The sequence below is a fragment of the Pisolithus orientalis genome, assembly GCF_024613125.1.
Source record: "Pisolithus orientalis strain OTSU chromosome Unknown F5J12scaffold_103, whole genome shotgun sequence".
Lineage (NCBI taxonomy): Eukaryota > Fungi > Basidiomycota > Agaricomycetes > Boletales > Pisolithaceae > Pisolithus > Pisolithus orientalis.
Window position 1 is genome coordinate 24,250 of NW_026260884.1, and position 21,231 is coordinate 45,480.

General features: G+C 46.1%; 4 protein-coding genes across 4 annotated transcripts; 2 read left to right on the top strand and 2 right to left on the bottom strand.

The window, feature by feature from the left end:
• Nucleotides 1-3,382: 3,382 nt before the first annotated feature.
• Nucleotides 3,383-6,975, bottom strand: F5J12DRAFT_898935 (uncharacterized protein; the record flags this gene model as incomplete). The annotated part of the gene is made up of 14 exons (XM_051748142.1): nt 3,383-3,774; nt 3,830-4,062; nt 4,111-4,146; nt 4,192-4,313; nt 4,362-4,505; nt 4,560-4,864; nt 4,929-5,831; nt 5,888-6,146; nt 6,184-6,347; nt 6,402-6,440; nt 6,485-6,548; nt 6,605-6,628; nt 6,681-6,772; nt 6,843-6,975. 14 exons carry the CDS (start codon nt 6,973-6,975, stop codon nt 3,383-3,385), a joined length of 2,910 nt encoding a protein of 969 aa, XP_051594352.1.
• A 1,139-nt stretch (nt 6,976-8,114) lies between these two features.
• Nucleotides 8,115-13,724, top strand: F5J12DRAFT_787355 (uncharacterized protein; the record flags this gene model as incomplete). Its single annotated transcript, XM_051743630.1, has 27 exons — nt 8,115-8,169; nt 8,204-8,232; nt 8,424-8,486; nt 8,513-8,616; nt 8,747-8,777; nt 8,854-9,028; nt 9,238-9,348; nt 9,460-9,540; nt 9,590-9,679; nt 9,735-9,767; nt 9,821-9,977; nt 10,042-10,093; nt 10,508-10,723; nt 10,776-10,926; nt 10,960-11,070; nt 11,113-11,265; nt 11,471-11,515; nt 11,738-11,754; nt 11,796-11,891; nt 11,956-11,998; nt 12,295-12,371; nt 12,430-12,472; nt 12,590-12,611; nt 12,637-12,658; nt 12,686-12,779; nt 12,870-13,490; nt 13,549-13,724. 27 exons carry the CDS (start codon nt 8,115-8,117, stop codon nt 13,722-13,724), a joined length of 2,868 nt encoding a protein of 955 aa, XP_051594353.1.
• Nucleotides 13,725-16,070: 2,346 nt separating this feature from the next.
• On the top strand, nt 16,071-16,519 carry F5J12DRAFT_729009 (uncharacterized protein; the record flags this gene model as incomplete). Its single annotated transcript, XM_051741933.1, has 2 exons — nt 16,071-16,180; nt 16,246-16,519. The coding sequence occupies 2 exons, from the start codon at nt 16,071-16,073 to the stop codon at nt 16,517-16,519; spliced, it is 384 nt and encodes a 127-aa protein (XP_051594354.1).
• Nucleotides 16,520-18,777: 2,258 nt separating this feature from the next.
• Nucleotides 18,778-20,788, bottom strand: F5J12DRAFT_787357 (uncharacterized protein; the record flags this gene model as incomplete). The annotated part of the gene is made up of 5 exons (XM_051743631.1): nt 18,778-18,911; nt 19,206-19,473; nt 19,736-19,922; nt 20,180-20,543; nt 20,596-20,788. The coding sequence occupies 5 exons, from the start codon at nt 20,786-20,788 to the stop codon at nt 18,778-18,780; spliced, it is 1,146 nt and encodes a 381-aa protein (XP_051594355.1).
• Nucleotides 20,789-21,231: the final 443 nt, after the last annotated feature.

Here is a 21,231-nt window from a genome sequence, read left to right on the forward strand (position 1 = left end):
CAAGTATTGAGAAGCTGACGACTTACCTGTAGGTGGTGGAAAGAGGGAAAAGGTGTTCATGAGAAAAGTTGTTGTTGATATACTGAACGCAACTCACGATCATGTGCTCAGTGTTTAGTAGTGGTGAAGTAGTGGTTCTTTGCTGTGGCTACCACGTGATCGTGAGTTGCATTCAGTATGTCAACTGACTGACTTTTCTCACGAACACCTTTTCCCTCTTTCCACCACCTACAGGTAAGTCAGTTGCTTCTCAATACTTGGCATTCTATTAACCATCTTCGCTCGCAGCCCACCACTCTAGCGTTAGACACTGTAGCATTAGAATTAGACTTACATCAATATTGATAGTAGCCTTTGCAATTAGAACTAGAATTAGATCAATATTCATAGTAGTCTGTGATGACAGTGCGATGCAACCGTCAACACGAAACCTAAACTTCAAATGATTGCTATCGACAGTAGTTCATACTGCGGCTGTCATCAATTTAAGCATCCGACATGAGTCGAACAATCTACAGCTGCTCCAGTTAACCATATACATCCAGGTCCGTTACCATCGTTGCTGATGCGTATCTTGCTGCGACGGCGGCGATTATGTCAGTTCTTTTCTTTTCTTTTGTTTTCGCAAAGTAAGTCACCCATTTTTGCGACTGCATTTAATAACTAACGCACGTCAAACACAAAAAACGCATCAATTTTCCATCAAAGAATCCCCTCCCCCCCTGTGGAAGATCCCTCAAATTAGTCATGTATTCAGGTGTATTTCCAACACTGCATACCCGTTACTACTGGCAGGTCACGTACTAACCCCGTGTACATGTTTAATCAATCAACTAAGCATCTTTAGGTCATTCATTAGCTGCCACGATTAATTTTTAGTTGTCCTCCAATGCAATATTGCAGTTTTCTGGAATATTACATGTCAAACAAAAGGCCCATCAGCTGTTACTGCAATTTGGATGTAGTGACGTAAGTGGGTGATGAGCACTATTACAATCAAATGAGGGCGACCGCGATGGCAAGGTTGATATTGAGAGTTCCTGAATTCTGGCAACACTTTTGTTGCAGTAGGCGACCAAATGCAGTGTCAAGTTAGGTAGTCTATTGTGTTGTCTGATAAAGCCTCTGGTGTCCTCTGCGTATTTAATGGGTTAGCTGGTGCAACATCACCAGGTGTGAAGCCATGCTGGTGTGTACTAGATATTTTCTCACTCTTATTACTAAATGGTATGCTAACAGAAGAATTTGTGTGGGCAGGTTCCCAAACGCAAAGTAGAAGATACCCCGGGACCACCTTACAAAAAGGTGAGGGGTACTTCCCGCCAGCCACCCATATGCAGTCGCAAGGCAGATCCTGGTGCGAAACCTCTCATGCAGTCATTTGGGCGGGTTCCCAAGTGCACAGCAGAAGACGATGCCATGGGGCTCCCTGCAAAATATGTAAGTGGCCAGCAATGTCAAGATTTGACCTTTCCTCATAGCATCTAGGAGGTGCCCCGAGATTGCCATCTGTCATGAGTTCCAGATGAACTGCTACTGGAAATTGTGGACCTGTTGGACACAGATTCACTTCGAAGGTTGTCCCAAGTATCCCAACGACTACAACGCGTTGCCAGTCATTGTTATTTTGTCTCGGTAGGCTTCAGGCCACCGATTGCTGGTTGGCTGGATGTGAATGAGGTAGTTTGTAATGCCCTCCCTGTGTGGAGGCATGTTGCATTTAAACCAGTGAAGACTTTGTGGTTCAGGTCTTCACAAACATTAAGCAGGCGACAATTAGGTGTGTGTTTGCACTCTTCCTTAATGAAACATTAAGCAGACGGAAGCTAGGTGCAATGTGTGCGTTCTTCGACTCCCTCAAGGATATGCAAGCAGTCTGTCAAGTGCACTTGCACTTATATATTGATCCAATGGGCATGTCCCCCATATTTGGTTCTCTGCTAGAAAGTATACTAGGCTCCGGGTGCACTGAACTTCATGCAAGTAGCCACAGTGCTTCTGGTGGCTTGATCCATATTCCTCGCATGACCCAATTGTTTCCAAGCACCTTGACATCTCTCAATATCTCGTCGCCTATGTTCTTTTTTCCACACTCTATCTGATTTACCCTCTCTGTGCTGCGAAGTGCTCCACTGGCAGTTTTACGGCTTAATAATACAGGCCTAAGTCCTTTACAGTGGGCGGTACTCCTTGGCAAGGTAAACCTACCTTCCCTCATTGAATTGGAGGTGGACCAGACTTGCCCATATGATGCCCTCACTACCTGTCTAATTGCACATCAGGCTATCTCCAAGCTAACTATCTCCCATTGCGGCTTTCCTACCATGTCTGTGGAAGATATCACTCCTCGTTCTGTCCTTCACTCCCTTCGAAAGCTTGCAGGACCTGCTACCAGGATCCTCCCCCTTCTGAAGGTAATTACCCTTCCCAGTGACTTCCAATGCCTATACATTACATTTCATCCCTACCATCCTGAAAGAAATCAAAATGTCTTTTCCTGACATTTTGTCAGTGTGCAGAATACCTCCCGCGTCTTTCCCATCTTGAAATCTCAATGCCCATGATCACTTCCGCTGACGAGCTTGCAGCATTCGTCACATTCCCAATAACTGACAAGCGCATAATCCCTGTGAGAGACCTCACTTTTAGGGGAATCCACCCAATCCTTAGTACTCCAGATGTCTTCGACACAATTGTAAGTTCTTCTCTGCACTTACTTTGTTGCCTCTAACTGTTTTTCAGGGTCACTGCAGCCCTTGGCTTAGAGCATTTCCTAATGTTCATGTGCTGCATATCGCATCAGGTAGACCCCTCCCTCTCGATAGATACAAGGCTATTTTCTGCCCCTTCACTCAACAAAATGTGGAGATCACGATTATTCCATACCAGTATTGATGATTTTACTTGAACATATGCCGTCTACAATGGACATGTTGGAGCGTATTGAGATCGAGTAGAGAATTACCTTGAATACCAGTGGCACCCTCTGCAATCAATGCGAAGTTAACCACACTGACCGCATCCCCCCAGGAAATGTACACCTCACTTCACTCCCCTGCCACCCCTCCCGCTAACATGACACATGTTAGCCCCCTAGTGCCCCTTCTGCTCCACTCTATACTAGGATGGTCCGAGATACTAATCCATGTACTAATGCTGGAGCTCCTCTCTCCCAGGCATAGTACATACAGGATGTGATAAACTTGTAAAGATGCTTGTGTCAAAGGTAAATTATGTCAAAATATATACATAGTCAAATCGATAACTATATGATGCAACTATAGGAGAAGCACTGACGAAATGTCAGTAAATTGATTATGATTAGGCTGAAAGACCTACCTTGTGGCATCAATCAGTCATGCAGCAACTGACCAGGCAAACATCACAGTAATGGAAGCTGAGTCCCATCCTCTAATACCACCCCTTTCAGGGATTTCTTAGTTTGACATTTATTGATGCGGTGAATTTTGCTTTGGAGCACGCCCTTCAGTATTAGGCAGAACTGACCAGTACTTGTTGGGTTGGTGGGGGACAAGTTGCATGCCGGAATAGTGTGGTGTTCGATGATGGTGCTTACTGTGCTTGAGGTCATGGTAACCGACACATGCCCAGGAGGTGCCACGCCATGCTTCTCCGAAAAGAAATGATCTGGAATGGTGGTGCAAACCACCCGCTTGCCCAGGGTCCCGCGATTGTAGGCAAGCCCGACTCTCAAGCAGACATGCCACTTGCTGAAGTTACAAAAGTCGTTGTCAAAGAGCCAAGACACACATCCTAAACAACAAAGTCAAGAGAATGTGTAGCGAGAGGGGGGAGAGAATTGACGTACCATAGTCAATGGTTTGTCGCTCCTGCTCACTGCGACATTGCAGATTGACATCATCGGGAGTGGTGACCCAGGGGTTGCTTGGACCTGGATCTGCTGAGGGATTTTCGCTTGGCAGCGGAGGCAGAGTGGTGCTGCGACATCGAGATTGAGTTATGAAACACCTCTGTTGCATATGGTTGAATGCCGCCAAGCACGAGGGACCTAGTGGTGTCCCATCAAGCAAGATGCCAAATCTAAAAAGGAAATATCAGCGCATGACCCCTAGCAATGAAGTGACTTACCTGGAGGCAACTGCAGTATTTTTGAACGTCATGGCGCTGGAATGGATTGCAACCGTACACGAAGTTCAGCCTACTAATCACAGCGTCCCACTGTATCCCTTATTTGGACCCGAGATGATCCATACTTCACATCCAATATGTCGTTCTGCATCACGAAGGGAGTAGTCCCTTAATTTAGCGCAGAAATTAATAGGAATGTTGTGCTATGACGCCTTTAGAGATGGGATGACAGGCAAAGTAGAACCACGTACCCATGGACCGTCTTCAGACTCCAGTGTAAGGGTTGCAGTGATCAGGTCGACACTGCGAACAACTCCTTTGACGTCTACAGCAGGACCCCATATGACTTGTATTAGGTTGCCTTTAGAAACGTCCCACCCCTTCTCCTTCGAGAACTGCAGTGTTGGTCAAGCTGTCACTTGGACGTCGTCCAAGTTGACAATGATCACCTCCTCATCGTCAGCCCCATCGCTGTCGCTGTCCTTACTGGGAACCTCTGGTACTTGAGCCTTGGACTTGCCTTTGTCCCCCTTGGCATCTTCGTTGTCGAATGCCTTTTCGATGTGCCGTGTGACCCATATTTGTCTGAGGCTGTGGGAGAAGTATTGCACTCGGCCTGCGAGGCCCCTGTAGGGTCTGCTGATGATACATACCATGTCCCCAGGCTCTATGAAGTGCTCTTCAACTGGGGGATGGTGTCGCAGTTGATCATGGGGGTCTTGGTTGGGATAGCTCAGCAGCACTCTGTGTGATGCTAGGAAGATCGTAGGGATGTCCATCTATGAGCAAGCATTAGCAAAGGATTTTACTCCGAATACCCTGACTTGCCTGTTGTCCACTGTTGCCACACAAAAGAGCCATGTCCTCGATCACGTTGACACTGAGTACCATGCCCTCAAAGCCACAATGAGGGCCAGCAATGACATCCACTGAATCGCCACTGCGAAACTTGCATTTGAAGTCGTGAATTGAAATCTCCAGAGATGTAGGCAATTCCAGAGTAGGATTATCCAAACGAACAATCACTGATTCACCTTGGATGTCCATCACGACGTATGCTACCTCGTTGACAAACTCCCCAGCCTGAATCTTGCCACAATCTCCTACCTGCCACTTTTGAGTGGAGAAATGAGTCAAGGTACGTGCAACCAAAGTGGGATCCACGTCCGACATGACAAACCATGCAATTTTCTCAGGAGTAGGCAAGCTCACCAGCTCGACATTATGCCTCTGAAAACGCCTGTGAAGAAGGCCACAGTGGTACTGAGACTGGAGGCAGTGGGCGATAGTATGCCCCTCCGGACTCGGGGTAAGGATTACCTCCAGGCCATGTTGGCGGGCCAGGTCCACATCAAAAAGCTCCCGGTGGGCCGCAGAGTTCTCACCACTGGAGATGTAGGGCAAATTCCAAGGAACGATGAGAAGGTACACCGAGTTGCCTTCGATGCACTTTACATAGGCAATTTCGTTCTTGAGACCACTTGTTAACAAGCGAACCCAAGAGTGAACAGGTATGTCACTGGGCTGCGCAAAGGGTTCCATTTCTTCCATTGGTACTGGCACGATCTGTGGGACAAGATTGGCGTGTGAAGGGGGAAGCCTGAGTCGGACGTCTTGCGCGCTGGGAGCTTCCACATAAATGTGGCAAGGGACTGAATGGAAAGTCTTGCATTTTAGGCCTTCCAGCTTGAAGTGCTGGAGGATGAATCCTGCAGAACGAGCTAATGGAGACTAGGTGAGTTCCCAAGCAAAGGAGTGAAGAGGAGACAGGACGTACCAGAGGGCAGCACGACCTTGAATACTCTTGGCTGAGTCCGATTCGTACCCACCTCCATATGACCTTCAACACTGCGAACTGGGCCCTGCTGATGCGCCTTCGCCCTCGACCCTTCTGCACTCCCCTCACCACTGTAGCGACGAAAAAGGCTTTCAAGCTGTTGAGTTAAATTTGCATGCCCCGACAGAGGTATCTCGGTCACCCTTGGACAATGGTTAGCTTTGTCATCTAGCTCATCTTCCTCTTCGTCCTCTTCGTTCTCCCATGCAGAAATATCCAGATATCAGGAAGTGGACTTGCTCATTCTTGGATGCTTCGCTGGGCGTAGAGAGCGGTGGGATCTGCATGAGCTTTTGCCTGATTGAGTGGTTAGCGAGGGATCCAAAACCGAAGGTGAACATTAGCTTACGAGTCTGCAATGAAGAAGCTTGGGGGGAGAGGACCACATGGGAGACGTCGCCTGCAAGATACAGTATGAATTGGTTTATGAAATTTCTTTGAGAAATTTACTTACAGGAGGAAGAAGCCTGAGCAGGGGGGGCATTGCGTGCACCTGGAGGATGTCAGTAAATCGTGAGGATTTAAAGATCTACTTACTAGAAGGCTCAACGACGCCACGCTCAGCCATGGCTGCCCTAACGACCTCAACAGCGGTACCCTCCTAAGACGCTTCAAATACTTGGTCGAAGATGGACTTCCACTCAGTCGAACTGGTACCTGTCGCCTGAATTTCTCCATCTCCTGTCAAGAAATTGGTGAAGGAGAGGCTATCATCAGCTGCCCAACACAAAACCAACTGCCATGCAGCAGCATCTTCCAACAGGGGAACTACTGTGACTACCTTAGCTTGTGCGAGCTCCCGTGCAGCCTTGATGGTGTTTATCCCTACTGCCCTTCGGATTCAATATGATGATATCGATCAGGTCTATCCATTCCTCCAATTTGAAGGCGATACCCGCGACGGCAAGCTCGATTTCGACATTGAATAGAAGGGAGGTGTCAGTGACATCATTGCATGCAAACCTCTCAAGAAAGGCAAAAGCCTTGTCATTGAGGAGAGTGGGGGTGATTTCGACCTTTGGTTCCATTGATAGCAGGGGTGTTGTCAAAAGAGCTGGAAGTAACTAGTGAGTGGTAAATGGAGTGAGGGGGGAAGTACTAACGAAGCAATATAAGGCAACGATTTCCGCTATTTGAGGGGGGGGTGCTAAGCTCGGCAAGCAGAACTGCTATTGTCCTGGACAATAGGACAAAAGATGGTGTCTTTTGATGTGGACAACAGGATGGAAGAATGGTCTAGGGGTATGTAGTCAGATCGATAACGGAGTAAGCAGCATACACTGTGCTTATCTTCATGGAATGCACTTCATATCATTGCTTCTAAGCCATCGCCTCATGTATACCCAACTTTATTATATCTTCATCTACATCTACACTGGTATTATAGGATTGTTCGCTCATGTCGAATGTTTAAATCGATGACAGCCGCAGTATGAACTACCATCGATAGCAATCATTTGAAGTTTAAGTTTCACGTTGACGGTCACATCGCACCGTCATCGCAGACTACTATGAATATTGATCTAATTCTAGTTCTAGTTGCAAAGGCTACTATCAATATTGATGTAAATCTAATTCTAATGCTACAGTGTCTAATGCTAGAGTGGTGGGCTGCGAGTGAAGACGGTTAATAGAATGCCAAGTATTGAGAAGCGACGACTTACCTGTCGGTGGTGGAAAGAGGGAAAAGGTGTTCGTGAGAAAAGTTGTCATTGATATACTGAATGCAACTCACGATCACATGCTCGTGTTTAGTAGTGGTGAAGTAGTGGTTCTTTGCTGCGGCTACCATGTGATCATGAGTTGCATTCAGTATGTCAATGATGACTTTTCTCATGAACACCTTTTCCCTCTTTCCACCACCGACAGGTAAGTCGTCGCTTCTCAATACTTGGCATTCTATTAACCGTCTTCGCTCGCAGCCCACCACTCTAGCATTAGACACCGTAGCATTAGAATAACTAGAATTATATCAGTATTGATAGTAGTATGTAGTATTTGCGAAGACAGTGCAACCGTCAACGCGAAAACATTCGACATGAGCCAAATAATCTATAATACAAGTGTAGACGAAGATATAATAAAATTGCATACGCACATTCAATAAAGATAAGCAGTGTACGCTGTTTACTTGGTTATCAATCTGACTATATACCCCAGGACCATTATGTCTGTGCAGGTCCCTGTAACCCATGATGTCACATACCTGTCACCATGCCCAGGTTGGTCTTAATTTAATCATTTATGCATATCTAGGCCTTCCTACCCAATTAGCAGCCATCATGGTGACAATTTTTTATTGTTTTTCAATCCGAACCCATGTTTCCAAATGGCTTGATGACCAATTGTCAAGGTCACGAAGCTAGAAACCCAATGTCGTCAAGATGTGCATGAGTGAGTTCAACCTTAATCCAAATGTGACTCCAATCCGTATTGTCTAAAATAGCACCCATTCATTTTTCCCATGCCCTTGCAGGCAGTCCCCCCACCTGTCAACTGCATTGCATATATATCGCCCTTCACGGCGCCTGACAACAGGGTGCGCTCACCTCATTCCTACGACAGCTTCCCATTAATACAGCTCTTCCCTCGAGCGAAAAACAAAAGCCCACGGTCATCAAGTTGGTCTACACTATTACAAATAAGGCTAGTATCACGCCAGGAGTTAGGTCCCTTCTGTATATAGTGCAAGGGGGGGGGGGGGACTTGTGGTAGATTCAGTCCCTACTCCTGCAACCAGTGTGAGTTGATAACCCCAAACCCCTGTAGCGAACACTGAACTGACTGTCAATGATTTAGCATGCTTCCTGCTCAAACAGAAAGCTGCTTTGTAAGTTCAGGCTGTCGCCCTGCTCGTCATGAGTAAAATTCCGTGGTTCTACAACCTGCATTCATGACCGGATTAGGCATACTGCACAAGAAACATCCCTGTACAAGGTGCCAGACCAGGTGTCCCTTGTGCGAAAGTTGGCATTTGGTCCACGTTGTCCTCCAGCTTCATGGCATTTTGTGCCCTGCTCTTTTTCGCCTACCTGGTAGACTTGGCTTCCTTCATTCCATCCCCGATGCTAGGTTTTTGCAGTGTGTTAGTTTGCTTGTTCTGTATGTACGTTGTATTACTCATGTGGGGTGCAGCCCTTGGTATTGAACTCCCAATAGAGGAAGTAGCAAAGTAACACTATCTAGACCATATGTAAACATCACCTATGCAAACATTTGGCGATGACGGCAATAATCGGTGTGCATAGTTTTCATTATGAATGTTTGATTCTCATTTCATATTTATTTAGGTTTGACTTCGTTATCTTGGTCAAGGCATGATGCTGGCGACGACAATTGTCTTGTGCATTTTCTGCAATGCCCTGTGCCGACAATAACAATCTTACCATATAACATCTCCTGTCAGTAGCCGATTTTCACCACACACATGGCAGGAACCTACTTGTCACAGCGAAGCGTTCCCACAACTGTCTCCATCCCTACAATGCATTGCCCTGGTTCGTCGTTATCAGCCTCCACCCCATCTGCATGCTCGCACTCCTCCCGGCTGGTCCGATGCAGCATGATGGTCTGGGGTGCTTCTGGTAACTCTGGTGTGCAATGAAATTTGAATGCCTGATTTTTGACGAACATATGCAGCAGTTAGTGGGAGCGACGGTACTTCTACTACACAAGCAACACAGTATTTCAGTGCTACCTCTGGCAGTGCACTCTTGCCTTCCCTTGACACTGGTAAGTATTGTTACTACACTCAATCCACTTCGCCTCAACTCAACATTGTTCCAAGATACCAATATCCAGTCTTCTGCTAGCTCAGGCAGTGAGTATCTACTTTGTTCAATCTATTTCGCCTCAATCGAATGTCGTTCCAAGATACCCAGTTGTCTTTGGTTAATCTCGAAGCCCACATCATTAGTATAGTGCGGCGCCACTTAGCAGATTTCCAGGGGCCGATGGATGAGAAATTCTGCGATGATATTGAATGTGTAACTGCGGATGCCATTGGTTTAGCTTTTGGAATCATGCAGAGGTGCATGAGAAGGGTAGGGCATCCTTTGTCTTGACTGTGTCTCTGCTTAGTGCTTCCTTGACAGCTTTCTGAAGTTGCTCCCCCACATAATGACAACTCCTGCTGATTCCACCCAGGTCTGTTTCTCCACCCTCCTATGTTATGTTCTATCTAAGATAATGTGCCAGCAGCAGGGGTGAACAGAATCAGTAGTGTCGAAGAAATTGTTCATTCCTGGTGCATGGTGCCAATCAGGATGTCTGTTGTTAGATCAAGGTACAACCAATAAGAAAAATACAGAGAAGCATGGCGTTCGCAACCAGGCAACTAACTCCACACAATGAGAATGCCAGTCATGATTGATTGATCGGAAACAATGATGCGGGTAACAATAACCTGCCCATCTCATAAATACTCTCATAAATTCCTCCCAGTGACTGAATCAAACCGAATCCCCATGCCTCCTGTCAGGTCGCAACACACAAGGTCTCGAATCCATTCCCCCCCTTGTTCCCCACCCGGTGGAGATTTTACCCTTGTTATCCTCGCAGGCCAAGATGGTGTATCAGCAGGTCTGGCGTGTCATAGTGGTAGTGGAGCAAGAAATGAGCCCCATGAGCCGTCAGACCTCTTTAGAGAATAGAAAGGAGCTATGTAGGGCGCAGTCACCCCAGTCCAGCCAGATGTCTGCTCAGGATACACCCAAATCGCCTCGGCCACAGTTGCCTGATCAGGATACACCCAAATCGCCTCGGTCACCAAAGACAGTCAGTTTCACCAGTGTTGATGTTGGGGAACCACGATCTTCGCCTTCACCAGTCAGACTCCTCACTCACCAGCCTCGAGTCTATTGAGCTTACCACTAAAATTCGGAAACCACCTGGCGAGGTAGGCCACCCAGGAAGGGGTGGATACAACCTTGAGGAGCACTTGCGATGGAGTGACGATGAGATGCATAAACTCAAGGTATGTACGTTGTTGACGATGTGCTTCATTAACTAAGGTAAGACCTGGCAGCGAGTCATCCACACTGCAGTGAAGAAGTATCTCGATACAACGAAAAGCAGGAGCTACCAGGATTTCAAGGCTGTTCAGAAAGTCACAGGCATTGTAGGTTATTTATTGTGTCCGGAGGGAATTTACTCACTCATTTTAGGCCAGGCAATGGTTCCCACGACTCGAGGACTACGAGCACTGTTGGCCTGTTATCAATATGATCCACCTTTGTCTCAAGTACCTTTCATCAAGGCACCGGCAAAAGATAAGAAGAGACTCCTCACCCGAGTGAACTGTCTGACTCGAACTGTAGGTGAGTAGTCAATGTGCTGGATACAGCCAACCCCAATAACTTGTACCTTTGTGCCTAGAATCTATCATACGTGTACATCTTGCACAAACTTACAGCTATAACCCACATACCCACTTATATGCCCTATTGTTTAGATGACTGCACGTCATCTTGCATGTTGTCTCGTATGAATGTGATGACATTTTCATTTTGGAATACTCTTTAGAGCACGTGATAACATTGAAATTTCCATGGCACGGTTATATCAGCGGTAAGCTTACGCCACCTAACGGGAGCACGTGAGCGTGAGTTGCGTTCAGTATATCAACAACGAAATTTCTCACAAACACTTTTTCCTTCTTTCCACCACCTACAGGCAAGTCGCTCGTCACTTCTTAGTACTCAGCAATCTATTAATCTTCTTCGCTTGCAGCCCACCACTTTAGCGTTAGACACTGTAGTATTAGAATTAGAATTACATCAATATTAATAGTAGTCTTTGCGAAGACGGTGCGATGTGACCATCAACACGAAACTGATGAGTACTGTAGAATTTCAATAATATGAGTGTAGATGAAGATATAATAAAATTCATATGCCTGAGGAAGCAACAATATGACGTGGCATTCAATAAAGATAAGCACAAAGTATGCTGCTTACTTGGTTATCAATCTGACTACATACTCCAGGACCATTAATAATTATCTGCAGGTCCCTATAACCCATGATGTCGCATACCTGTCACCACACACAGGTTGGTCGCATACTAACTCTGCGTACATGTTTAATCTAATTAATTAAGCATACCTAGGTCTTGCTACCTTTTTAGCGGCCATCGTGGCGATAATTTTTAATTGTTTTCCAATCTGAATGCGTTTCCAAACCACTTGACGACCAATTGACAAGGTCGTGAAGCTAGAAACCCAACGTCGTCAAGATGCACATGAGTGAGTCCAACGTTAATCCAAATATGGTTTCAATCCATATTGTCTAACATCTACCATATTCAATTCGTCAATAGATCATTGTAGGACTACATTCATTTTATAGTTGTGTATCGACCAGTGGCAGTTGTTCTTATGCTACTCCATAGTGCCAGCCTGTTGGCGGCCTTGTTCTCAACTCATGTATGCTGACAAATTTTCTTTATATAGGATCTTGTTTTTCATGATGTATGAATCGTAGCGGAGGATGAACAGCGCTTGGCAGGGTCTGTGTTTCATTGCAAGTATGTACCAGTCAATGGCAATTTGTCTTGTTCTTCTTCCCATTCTAGGATATAAAAGCGACTGCAGCCTGCCCAGTCTTGGCCATTGCCCATACTTGTTCTTGTGCTGTGACACAGATATTCCTCTACTGCTTCATTTGTGAGCTCACTGTCTATCGTTCTAGGTATGACTACATAGTGGCATATGTGAATGTTGTACTAATACAATTACAGGTTGCTGTTATGCCTGCCTCACCCATCCTGAAGTGGTGCACCTGCGAAGAATGTGTCAGGGAAAATGGCAGGGGTGTTCTCATGGACTCCCATTGTTTGTCGCTGCATCTGAAACACATAAAACAGCGAAGTGAATCCCCTCGAGCAGACCCCCATACCCACCGAACACTACCTTGTGCTCTAGATAGAACTCTTCCGGAACACGTACTTGAATCATCAGAATTAGCCTCTCCTTCAGATGCCCTAGCTAGCCATTTAGTGGCTCTTACCATCACCGATGATGGTCCGAACTCCATGTCCCGTGCTTCTAAAATGTGGAACTCCTGTGAGGAATTCCAGCAGATGGGAGCCACTGCTGACATCCTGGCTGGTCCGCGAAACCCTATTTCTATCACTTCCGGTATCACCCAATCTCTCCACCATCTCATGAATACATCGAGCTTCTCCTGCGCCCCCATGAGTGCTCAGCCACCATTATCGACTGCCAAAGCCATTCCACATGATACCCATCCTCAGATCAGGAATGTTTGTCAGCAAACTAGCAGGGCTATGAAGGTTTTATCAAATATTGACTCCCGAATACAAAGATGTTCCCACCTTCTGCTGGATGGACAAAGTTTTACTACCATCAGCAGAGAACTTAGTCTGCTCCACCAGGCAACCAACGACATAAAGTGCCGTGCCAATTGCATAGTTGCGTGCAAGAGAGTGGTCATCAAAACTATGGATGAGCTAGAATCCATACTCAAAAGTAGGCCTGTGACACCATCCCCTGAAGACTTTCAGCCTGTACCTTTTGTGGCCGGTGTGTAGTGATTCTAGCCCTAGCCCTAGCTCTGAACTCAAGGTGACATTTCTGGCAGATGACCAATATTGCTCTCCCATCAATCATATGGACACTATCGCACAAGTCACACTGGTCATTGGTGTCATCTGCAGTATAGTAATGGATGTCGGTACTCGGGCAGGCAACTTTATCATGAACACCCTTTCCCTTCTACTGTTCCCTTGCCTTCAAGGATACCAGTGGACAGCTTAGTGTCTCTCATGAAAACATCCTCGCACAAATCCCATTGTCTATCGCCAGCACCCTCGGCAAATTCAAGCTCATGGGTAACACCATTCCTTATGCTATCTGCAGTTGTCATTGTACATATGCACCAACATATGTGAATGACTCCAAGATCGCAAGTTACCCCCCCCACTGTACCAATCATCCTACACCCAAGACTGTCTGTGGTGAACCGCTGCTGGACGAACATTCTGATGGTCAGCTTCATCCCAAGAAAGTTTTTCTGTACCATGACTTCAAAGACTACCTCGCCAGCCTCCTTTCCCATCACGACATCGAAATTATGATGGACACAGCTTGCAATGACCTCGCAAAGTCGCTCCACTTGTCACCACCTTGCTTTGTCATGAATCCCTTTGAAGCTGAGTTCCTCCACCAGTTTACAGGTCCCCAACCAGGTAAACTCTTCGTTGACAGGGGAGATGAAGGCCGCTATGCTTTTGTGCTACATGTCAATTTCTTCAACCCAGAGGGGATGCGTCAGCATGGGGTGACCATATCTTCAGGAATCATATCCATGGCTTGCCTTAATTTACTGCTGGACATCCGCTACAAGCCAGAAAACCTATACTTAGCTGGTACATTCTCATTCACAAGAGTGTCCGGAGAATGAACACTCATGTTCAGCAGGTATTATTCCTGGCCCAAAACAGCCATCCCTAGAAAAACTTAATCATTACATACGTCCCTTGATCGACGACTTGCTCGTTGCTTGGGAACGTGGCATCCACTTCTCAAAAACAGCTAAATTCCCTGATGGTCGGGTCACTCGCAGTGCCATCGCACTCATCGTGTGTGATCTTCCTGCTGCTTGTCATCTGGCAGCACTCGCTGGCATCGGCAGCCACTTTTTCTGCAGTGTGTGCGATTGCTATCATAAGAATAACTATGGTAGAGTTGACCGTGAGCATTGGGCTCCCCGGGATCAAGATAAACTTCATTTTCATGCTGAGCAATGGCAGGATGCAGTCTCATCTGCAGACCAAGAGCGACTCTTCAAAGATCATGGTGTATGCTACTCGGAACTTTGGCGTCTTCCTTACTGGGATCCCACACATCAACTTGTCATCGATTCAATGCATTGCATTCTGGAGGGGCTGGTCCAACACCACGTACGCACTCTGTTGGGGTTATCTACAGAAGATTCAGTGACAACAACCTCGAAATTCCCTGCCTTCCACCACAACTTCATCCAAGCTGACCCAACCACTACCTCGCTGACTCGGAAGGAAATCATTCAAGTATCTGCGATTCATACACTGCTCGTTTCTCCGATATCTTCACAAGACACACCTCTGGCTTCAGCGTTCACAACTCTTCAGGAATCACTCTACTGCAAAAACTTCAACGCGCTCAAATTTGTCTGTCAGAGTCTGGGCTGTGCACCATTGAAGACTGGCAGAGTGTATAAGATTGCTTATGCCAAAGCTTTAGTTGAATGGGTGAGGTGTCGTCTTTCTTCCACAAAGATTGCGATTGTTTATAGTCTTCTTAGTGCCAAACGATGCCATTGTTTTCCAGCGTGCAAAAGCATGTACGAGATCGCTATGACACAACAAAGATCTTAGGTTGCATCCACAATGTTATATGGAACACAGTACTGCCATCATGGTTCAGTTCAGCACCAGCTAACTTTGGCCATCCATCCGCTGGAACAATTAAAGCAGATGAGTGGCGGACACTCATCACTGTTCATATCCCTCTTGCCCTCATCAGCTTGTGGGGAGCACCTGATGTCGATGAACTGAAGCCAGGTGACAAGTTTATTCTGGATCATACTATGGACCTTGTTTCCCTGGTCAACATCAGCATGCTCCCGGATAATGAGTACTCAAAGGGCTAATGCATACTGCTCGTACATTGCACGTTATGTCGGGAACCTGAAACAAGTACATCCGACATTCAACTTGCAGTCCAAATCATCATGCTGCCTTTCATATATATGACTACCTTATCCTTTTTGGACCCATCCATTCATGGTGGACCTTTCCTTTCGAGCGCTTAATTGGTGTTCTCCAGCGTCTCCCCACCAACCACAAATCCAGTGAGTCAAACAATGTCAATTTCGGGAAGACATTATTCTCATTTCATACAGGTGAATTGGAGGCAACAATGCTATGTTCCTATCTCAGGGGTGCACGCCTCTGCAGCTGGCTCTCCCGCCCGGATTGTCCCAATGCAGTCCAAGAATGCAAGGTCCTCTTAGATCATGCTTATGGCAATGACAATGAATATGACTCTGATTGTTCCTGGACAAGGAAGTCAACCGCTACCCCTCCAGACCTGTACAACTTGATTCATAAACAGGATGTGATGCTGCAGGCCCATATCAGATATGGCGGAGTGGTCTATAGCTGCATTGCCACTCATGTAGGAAACTCTCTGATTATGTTTCACCCATCAGGTGATGGATTTCACTTCTGGTTCCTGTGGTACTTGCTCTGATTCACCTGTCAGGCAACTGATCTTTGCCTCCAGTTCCTGCAAGCATCAAATACATATATGAACAGGATGGATGGTCCACATTTGCTGTCTGCCAGCAGTGTCCCCTGGTTTTGAACAAAGGCACAAATGACCCCTTTGCATGCTACCCACATTTCCCAGCAAAGACCTACAGCCACATGCTTTCCACAACACTGGAGAAAGTCGAGGTATCATGGGTTATGAGTCACTGCGCATGGTGGCCGATATCTGATGACCATGTTGTCATTCTTACGTTGAGTCGAGTGAGTGAAGCTCTGTCTCATGCCACTCTGATTTGACTGTTGAATTCTTGCAATGATAGGACTGACAAATGTCAAGGCATATGGAAAAAAATTTGTAGGATCTACTTAGGGAAATATGATGACCATGTAACAATAGCTATGATAATTATAGGATGATCATGCTGGGCGACTGTTTTGCGACAACAGGGCGATCATTGGGCAATGAACAGGTGACTGTCAGGTGATTAGTATAGACAGTGGTGAAACTTCAAGTGCAAGCATGTGTAGGAACACTAATTCTAGACTTGAAGTAAAATCTGTTACTGGAATTTTGGCAGCACTTCGTGTATTGTCAGTTATGCAAATTAGGACAAAACTTAAAGTTTCACCCCACACTGCACGTGTTGACATAACTTCCTATCTTGGACAACATCTGCTATTCATCCATACTTATTGTTTACACAATGATTAGATGTTCACTCTGACTTCAAACCTGAGCAAACGTGTAGAAAAGGATCTAAACTTCAAGTATGGATTTTTTCAGTATGCCATCACAAACTCTAAGTGTGAGATTGACATATTGTATTACATATAACAGGGTACTATATAGTGGAAAACTCGCTGTGCCTCTCGGACAGGCTCGCATGCATCAAATTCACACTCAAATATGTGCCATTCGAGTCAGCGGACCTCTGGTCACACTTTGTGGATAGTAATGATGGAGATTGGGCTCATTTTACCTCAGCCGTAGTCCAGCTGTACCCGGAGCTGGAGGAATCCTGCAGGGACCAGTTTTTCAGACTCAGAAGTGTGTTCAAAGGCTCGGACACCATCTCGATATCTTCTTTGGGCAAGTATTTTCGCAGTTATTGTCATTATTTGGCATCGCTTGCAAAGCAGAAGAAGCCATCATCCCATGTAGCTTCGGCTTTTATTAGTGGGTTCCCGCCCAAGTTCAGACACGAGGTACTCAAGTATCTTGACTCGCCAAGTTGAAGGGTTACTGTATCTAGCCTTATGGCTTCAGTTAAACAGGTTCTCGCACTCGGAAATGGCGTCTGGAAGTGCAGCAAGGCCGACAGTTCACGCACGCAGCCATCACTCACCTCACACAAGGTGCAAATTCCAATACACTGCAAGCATTTCACAATTTTTCATGATCAAGCATGTTGAAAAAAATTGAAGGAAGAGATACCATGTTATAATGGATGTTTTCACAGACCAAATCCAAAAATAATATTTCATTTTCTTTGTCTTCTCCACCAGCAAACATGAATTGACAGTAATTGTCATTAGACTAAAAGCTAATGGTCATTACCATCAATTAACATTTATTGGTGGGACATGCAAAGAAAATAAATTATTACTTTTGGATTTCTTGTTTGAAAACATCCAAAATAACATTGTATCTCTTCTTTCAATTTTTTTCAACATGTTCTGTTATGAAAAATTGTGAAATGCTTGCAGTGATAATGTTTACCATATTTCATGACATTATAGTAAACATTAGTTTGAATAACTTCAAAATAATATGTATGACATAATGACAGAAATATCTTAAATCAAATCTGTGTAATGTTCATGTCCTGTATTGTGCAATATGCTTATGGAATCAAAATTTTCAGTCAAAATATCTCTTGCATATGTGTCATTATTGGTTTAATATATTTACATAATTATAGGAGCAACATTACTTGAAAACTAGCCTTGCAATATCTGAATGGCAATTAGTCATATTGTTCAAATAATGTTTCCTGTATGTCATCACCACATATTGGAATTGGCATCTTGGATAATGCTTGAATTATGTGCTATGAAATATACAAGAGTTATTTAAAACCAAATCCATCATATTGTTCAAATAATGTTTAATTGGCATCTCATATGAAAACATTATTTGAACAATATGACTGATTTTGTTTTAAATAACTCTTGTATATTTCATAACGCATAATTCAAGCATTATCCAAGATGCCAATTCCAATATGTGGTGATGACATACAGGAAACATTATTTGAACAATATGACTAATTGCCATTCAGATATTGCAAGGCTAGTTTTCAAATAATGTTGCTCCTATAATTATGTAAATATATTAAACCAATAATGACACATATGCAAGAGATATTTTGACTGAAAATTTTGATTCCATAAGCATATTGCACAATACAAGACATGAACATTACACAGATTTGATTTAAGATAGTTCTGTCATTATGTCATACATATTATTTTGAAGTTATTCAAACTAATGTTTACTATAATGTCATGAAATATGGTAAACATTATTGGAATTTGCACCTTGTGTCAGACAATCATTCCCCCCACCGTCCGTACTCATTCTGCTTCTTCTGCGGACTTTCAGGCCATATTCGAGCAGGTTGCCATTCGTTCAAGTTGTATTTAGCTTCGAGAAAGTGTCTACTTGTCGACGGCCGCGTTGTTCTACCTACAGGTCAGGAAATCCCGCGTGAAGTTGCCGGACGGACTCTACGAGACCGTCTCGACAACTGGTCTTCGTTGACAAGCCAGTTCGAGACTCGTAGGGGCTCATCGCCCGCTCGCTCGCTTTCGCCCACAGCCGCACCCTCTCGAAGCATGTTCGACGCACCATCGCGCATACCCGCTCAGTCGAGCATCATATCTACTCAGTCCCTACCTACTCTCCAGCCCGAGCCAGTAGTACCCGACCCACCAGCCATTCAGTCTCGTCGCTCGTCAGCTGAGCGCTCTCGCAGCTCACCGCACGCGCAGCCACAGTCAAGGTGGCCATGTGGCCGAGGCCGGTCGCCCTCGCGTCCTCGTTCACGCTCGCGCTCGCAGACTCGAACGGGTTCGTACACATGTTCAAAAGATGATTTCATATCAGTCCAGTCGTATGCCTGCAGCTCGAAGCAGTATCGCGCTCGAAGGCGCTCGTATTCACACTCGACCAGTAGCTCAATCTGTTCTTTTTCCTCGTCCTCATCCTCGCGCTCTCGTTCGTGTTCAAGGAAGGTGCACTCATTCGTCTGTTCCAAGCCAAAGCGGTCGCACAGCCGCAGTCGCGCGCCCCGGCGCTCTCGAAGAGCGCGTTAATGCTCTGTGTCACATGAGTTCTTTATGTTTTTCGTTTCTTTTTTTGCTTATGGATCCTACAGTATCTAGTATGGATTGACCTACATCATTATGCGGAGTTTTCGGTACATTATACTCGTTTAGCTTTTCTTTTCTTTTTTTGTGTTTTACTCCCCCAGGCTCGAGTCCCCCACAGAACGCCATTTAGCATCGCACCCGGCGCCTTCCCATGCTCCACACAACGCCTCGCATCTGCGGATACAGGTCTGACGAGGCCACTGTCGACACCGCTCGTCGCTCGTCAAGACAAATGCTACCTCCCTCGTACCGAGCGCATATCTCGCTCGTTTTTGCGCCGCGCCTCTCGATTTTTGGAAGGCTCGTACTACTCGATGTTAGCTCTCTGTCGGTACAAAGCTCGTTTGCATGCGCCCAGCCGTTCAGGAGATATTCGCGTTCTTGTGGATAGGTCCATTCTCAGGGTCCTGTGGTCGTATCTCGCTCGTTTCCGCGCCGCGCCTCTCGCCTTTTGGGAAGATGGTATCCCACGACGAATGCTCCATGTTGATATCAGGATTGTTCGGATAGGTCGAGTAGTTCCGGAGATATTTGCATTTTTGTGCGAAGGGCCGTCCTTGAGGTCATGCCATAGTCGCTCACGCAGTTCCGCATCGCTCCTCTCGCTTTTCGGGTCGTTCATTCCTCTCGCCGAACCCTTCCTGGGGACACCTGCTTTGTAAAATTCCGCGCAACCGTTGTTGAGATATTGGCGTTTTCGTATCCAGATGGTTTCGAGAGGGTTTCGCGTGTAACTCGGGATCGGCTGATCCAAACGGCGTATCTCCTCGTTCTTCCTGTTCGTCTACGGGCCCTCTACCGTCTCCCGGAGTTTCGTGTTGATTGCCCCAGCCATTGTTGTGCAAGTTGACCCCTTCTCCCCACCCTCGAAGTCCTCTTGGCGTATCTCGCGCATCCGAGCGCCGTCCCTCTCGCTTTTCTGGCAGTCCGTTCCGCTCGCATAGCCCTTTCCAGGGACGCCTCTTTTGTCAAATTCCACGCAGACATCGTCGAGATACACTTGTTTTTGTGGTTAGAGGCACTTTCGGACAACTTTGCAAATATCTCAGGCCCGCGTAGACGGATTCCCTCCGCCTCTTTTTCAGCGCGTTCGTTACGTTCTCCTCCATCATTACTGGCAGTTTCACTGCGTCCCAAGCGTCCGTCGTTGGTCTGCAGTGTTCCCTTTTCAGTCAACAACGCTGAATGCATGATAACTCGCCCATTTCACCGCCGGACCTCTCGCTTTTCGGGGACCTTGTACTACTCGTCGAGGGCTTTATGACGGTATATCATGCATCACTCTCGCTGCTGCCGTTGTGGAGATACGCGCCATTTTGTAGTTGCAGACACCTTAGGACAACTCTGCGAGTATCTCGCCCGTTTCTCGACGGGATCTCTCGCTTTTCAGGATCCCGATGCCACTACTCGACAGCTTCAGAATGGTAGCTTTTCCGTCATCGTCGCTGCAGAATTCGTGGCTACATTTGGGTTTTGGTGAATGAGGGTACCCTTGGGCGGATTTGTGGATATCTCAGGATCGGACGCGCGGATCCTCTCCGTTCATTTTGCAAGGTACTCACTGCATTCCCTTCTGTCATCATATCTCGTATCGCGGCATTCCGAGCAGCCATTTTTCGCCAACGTGTTGTTGT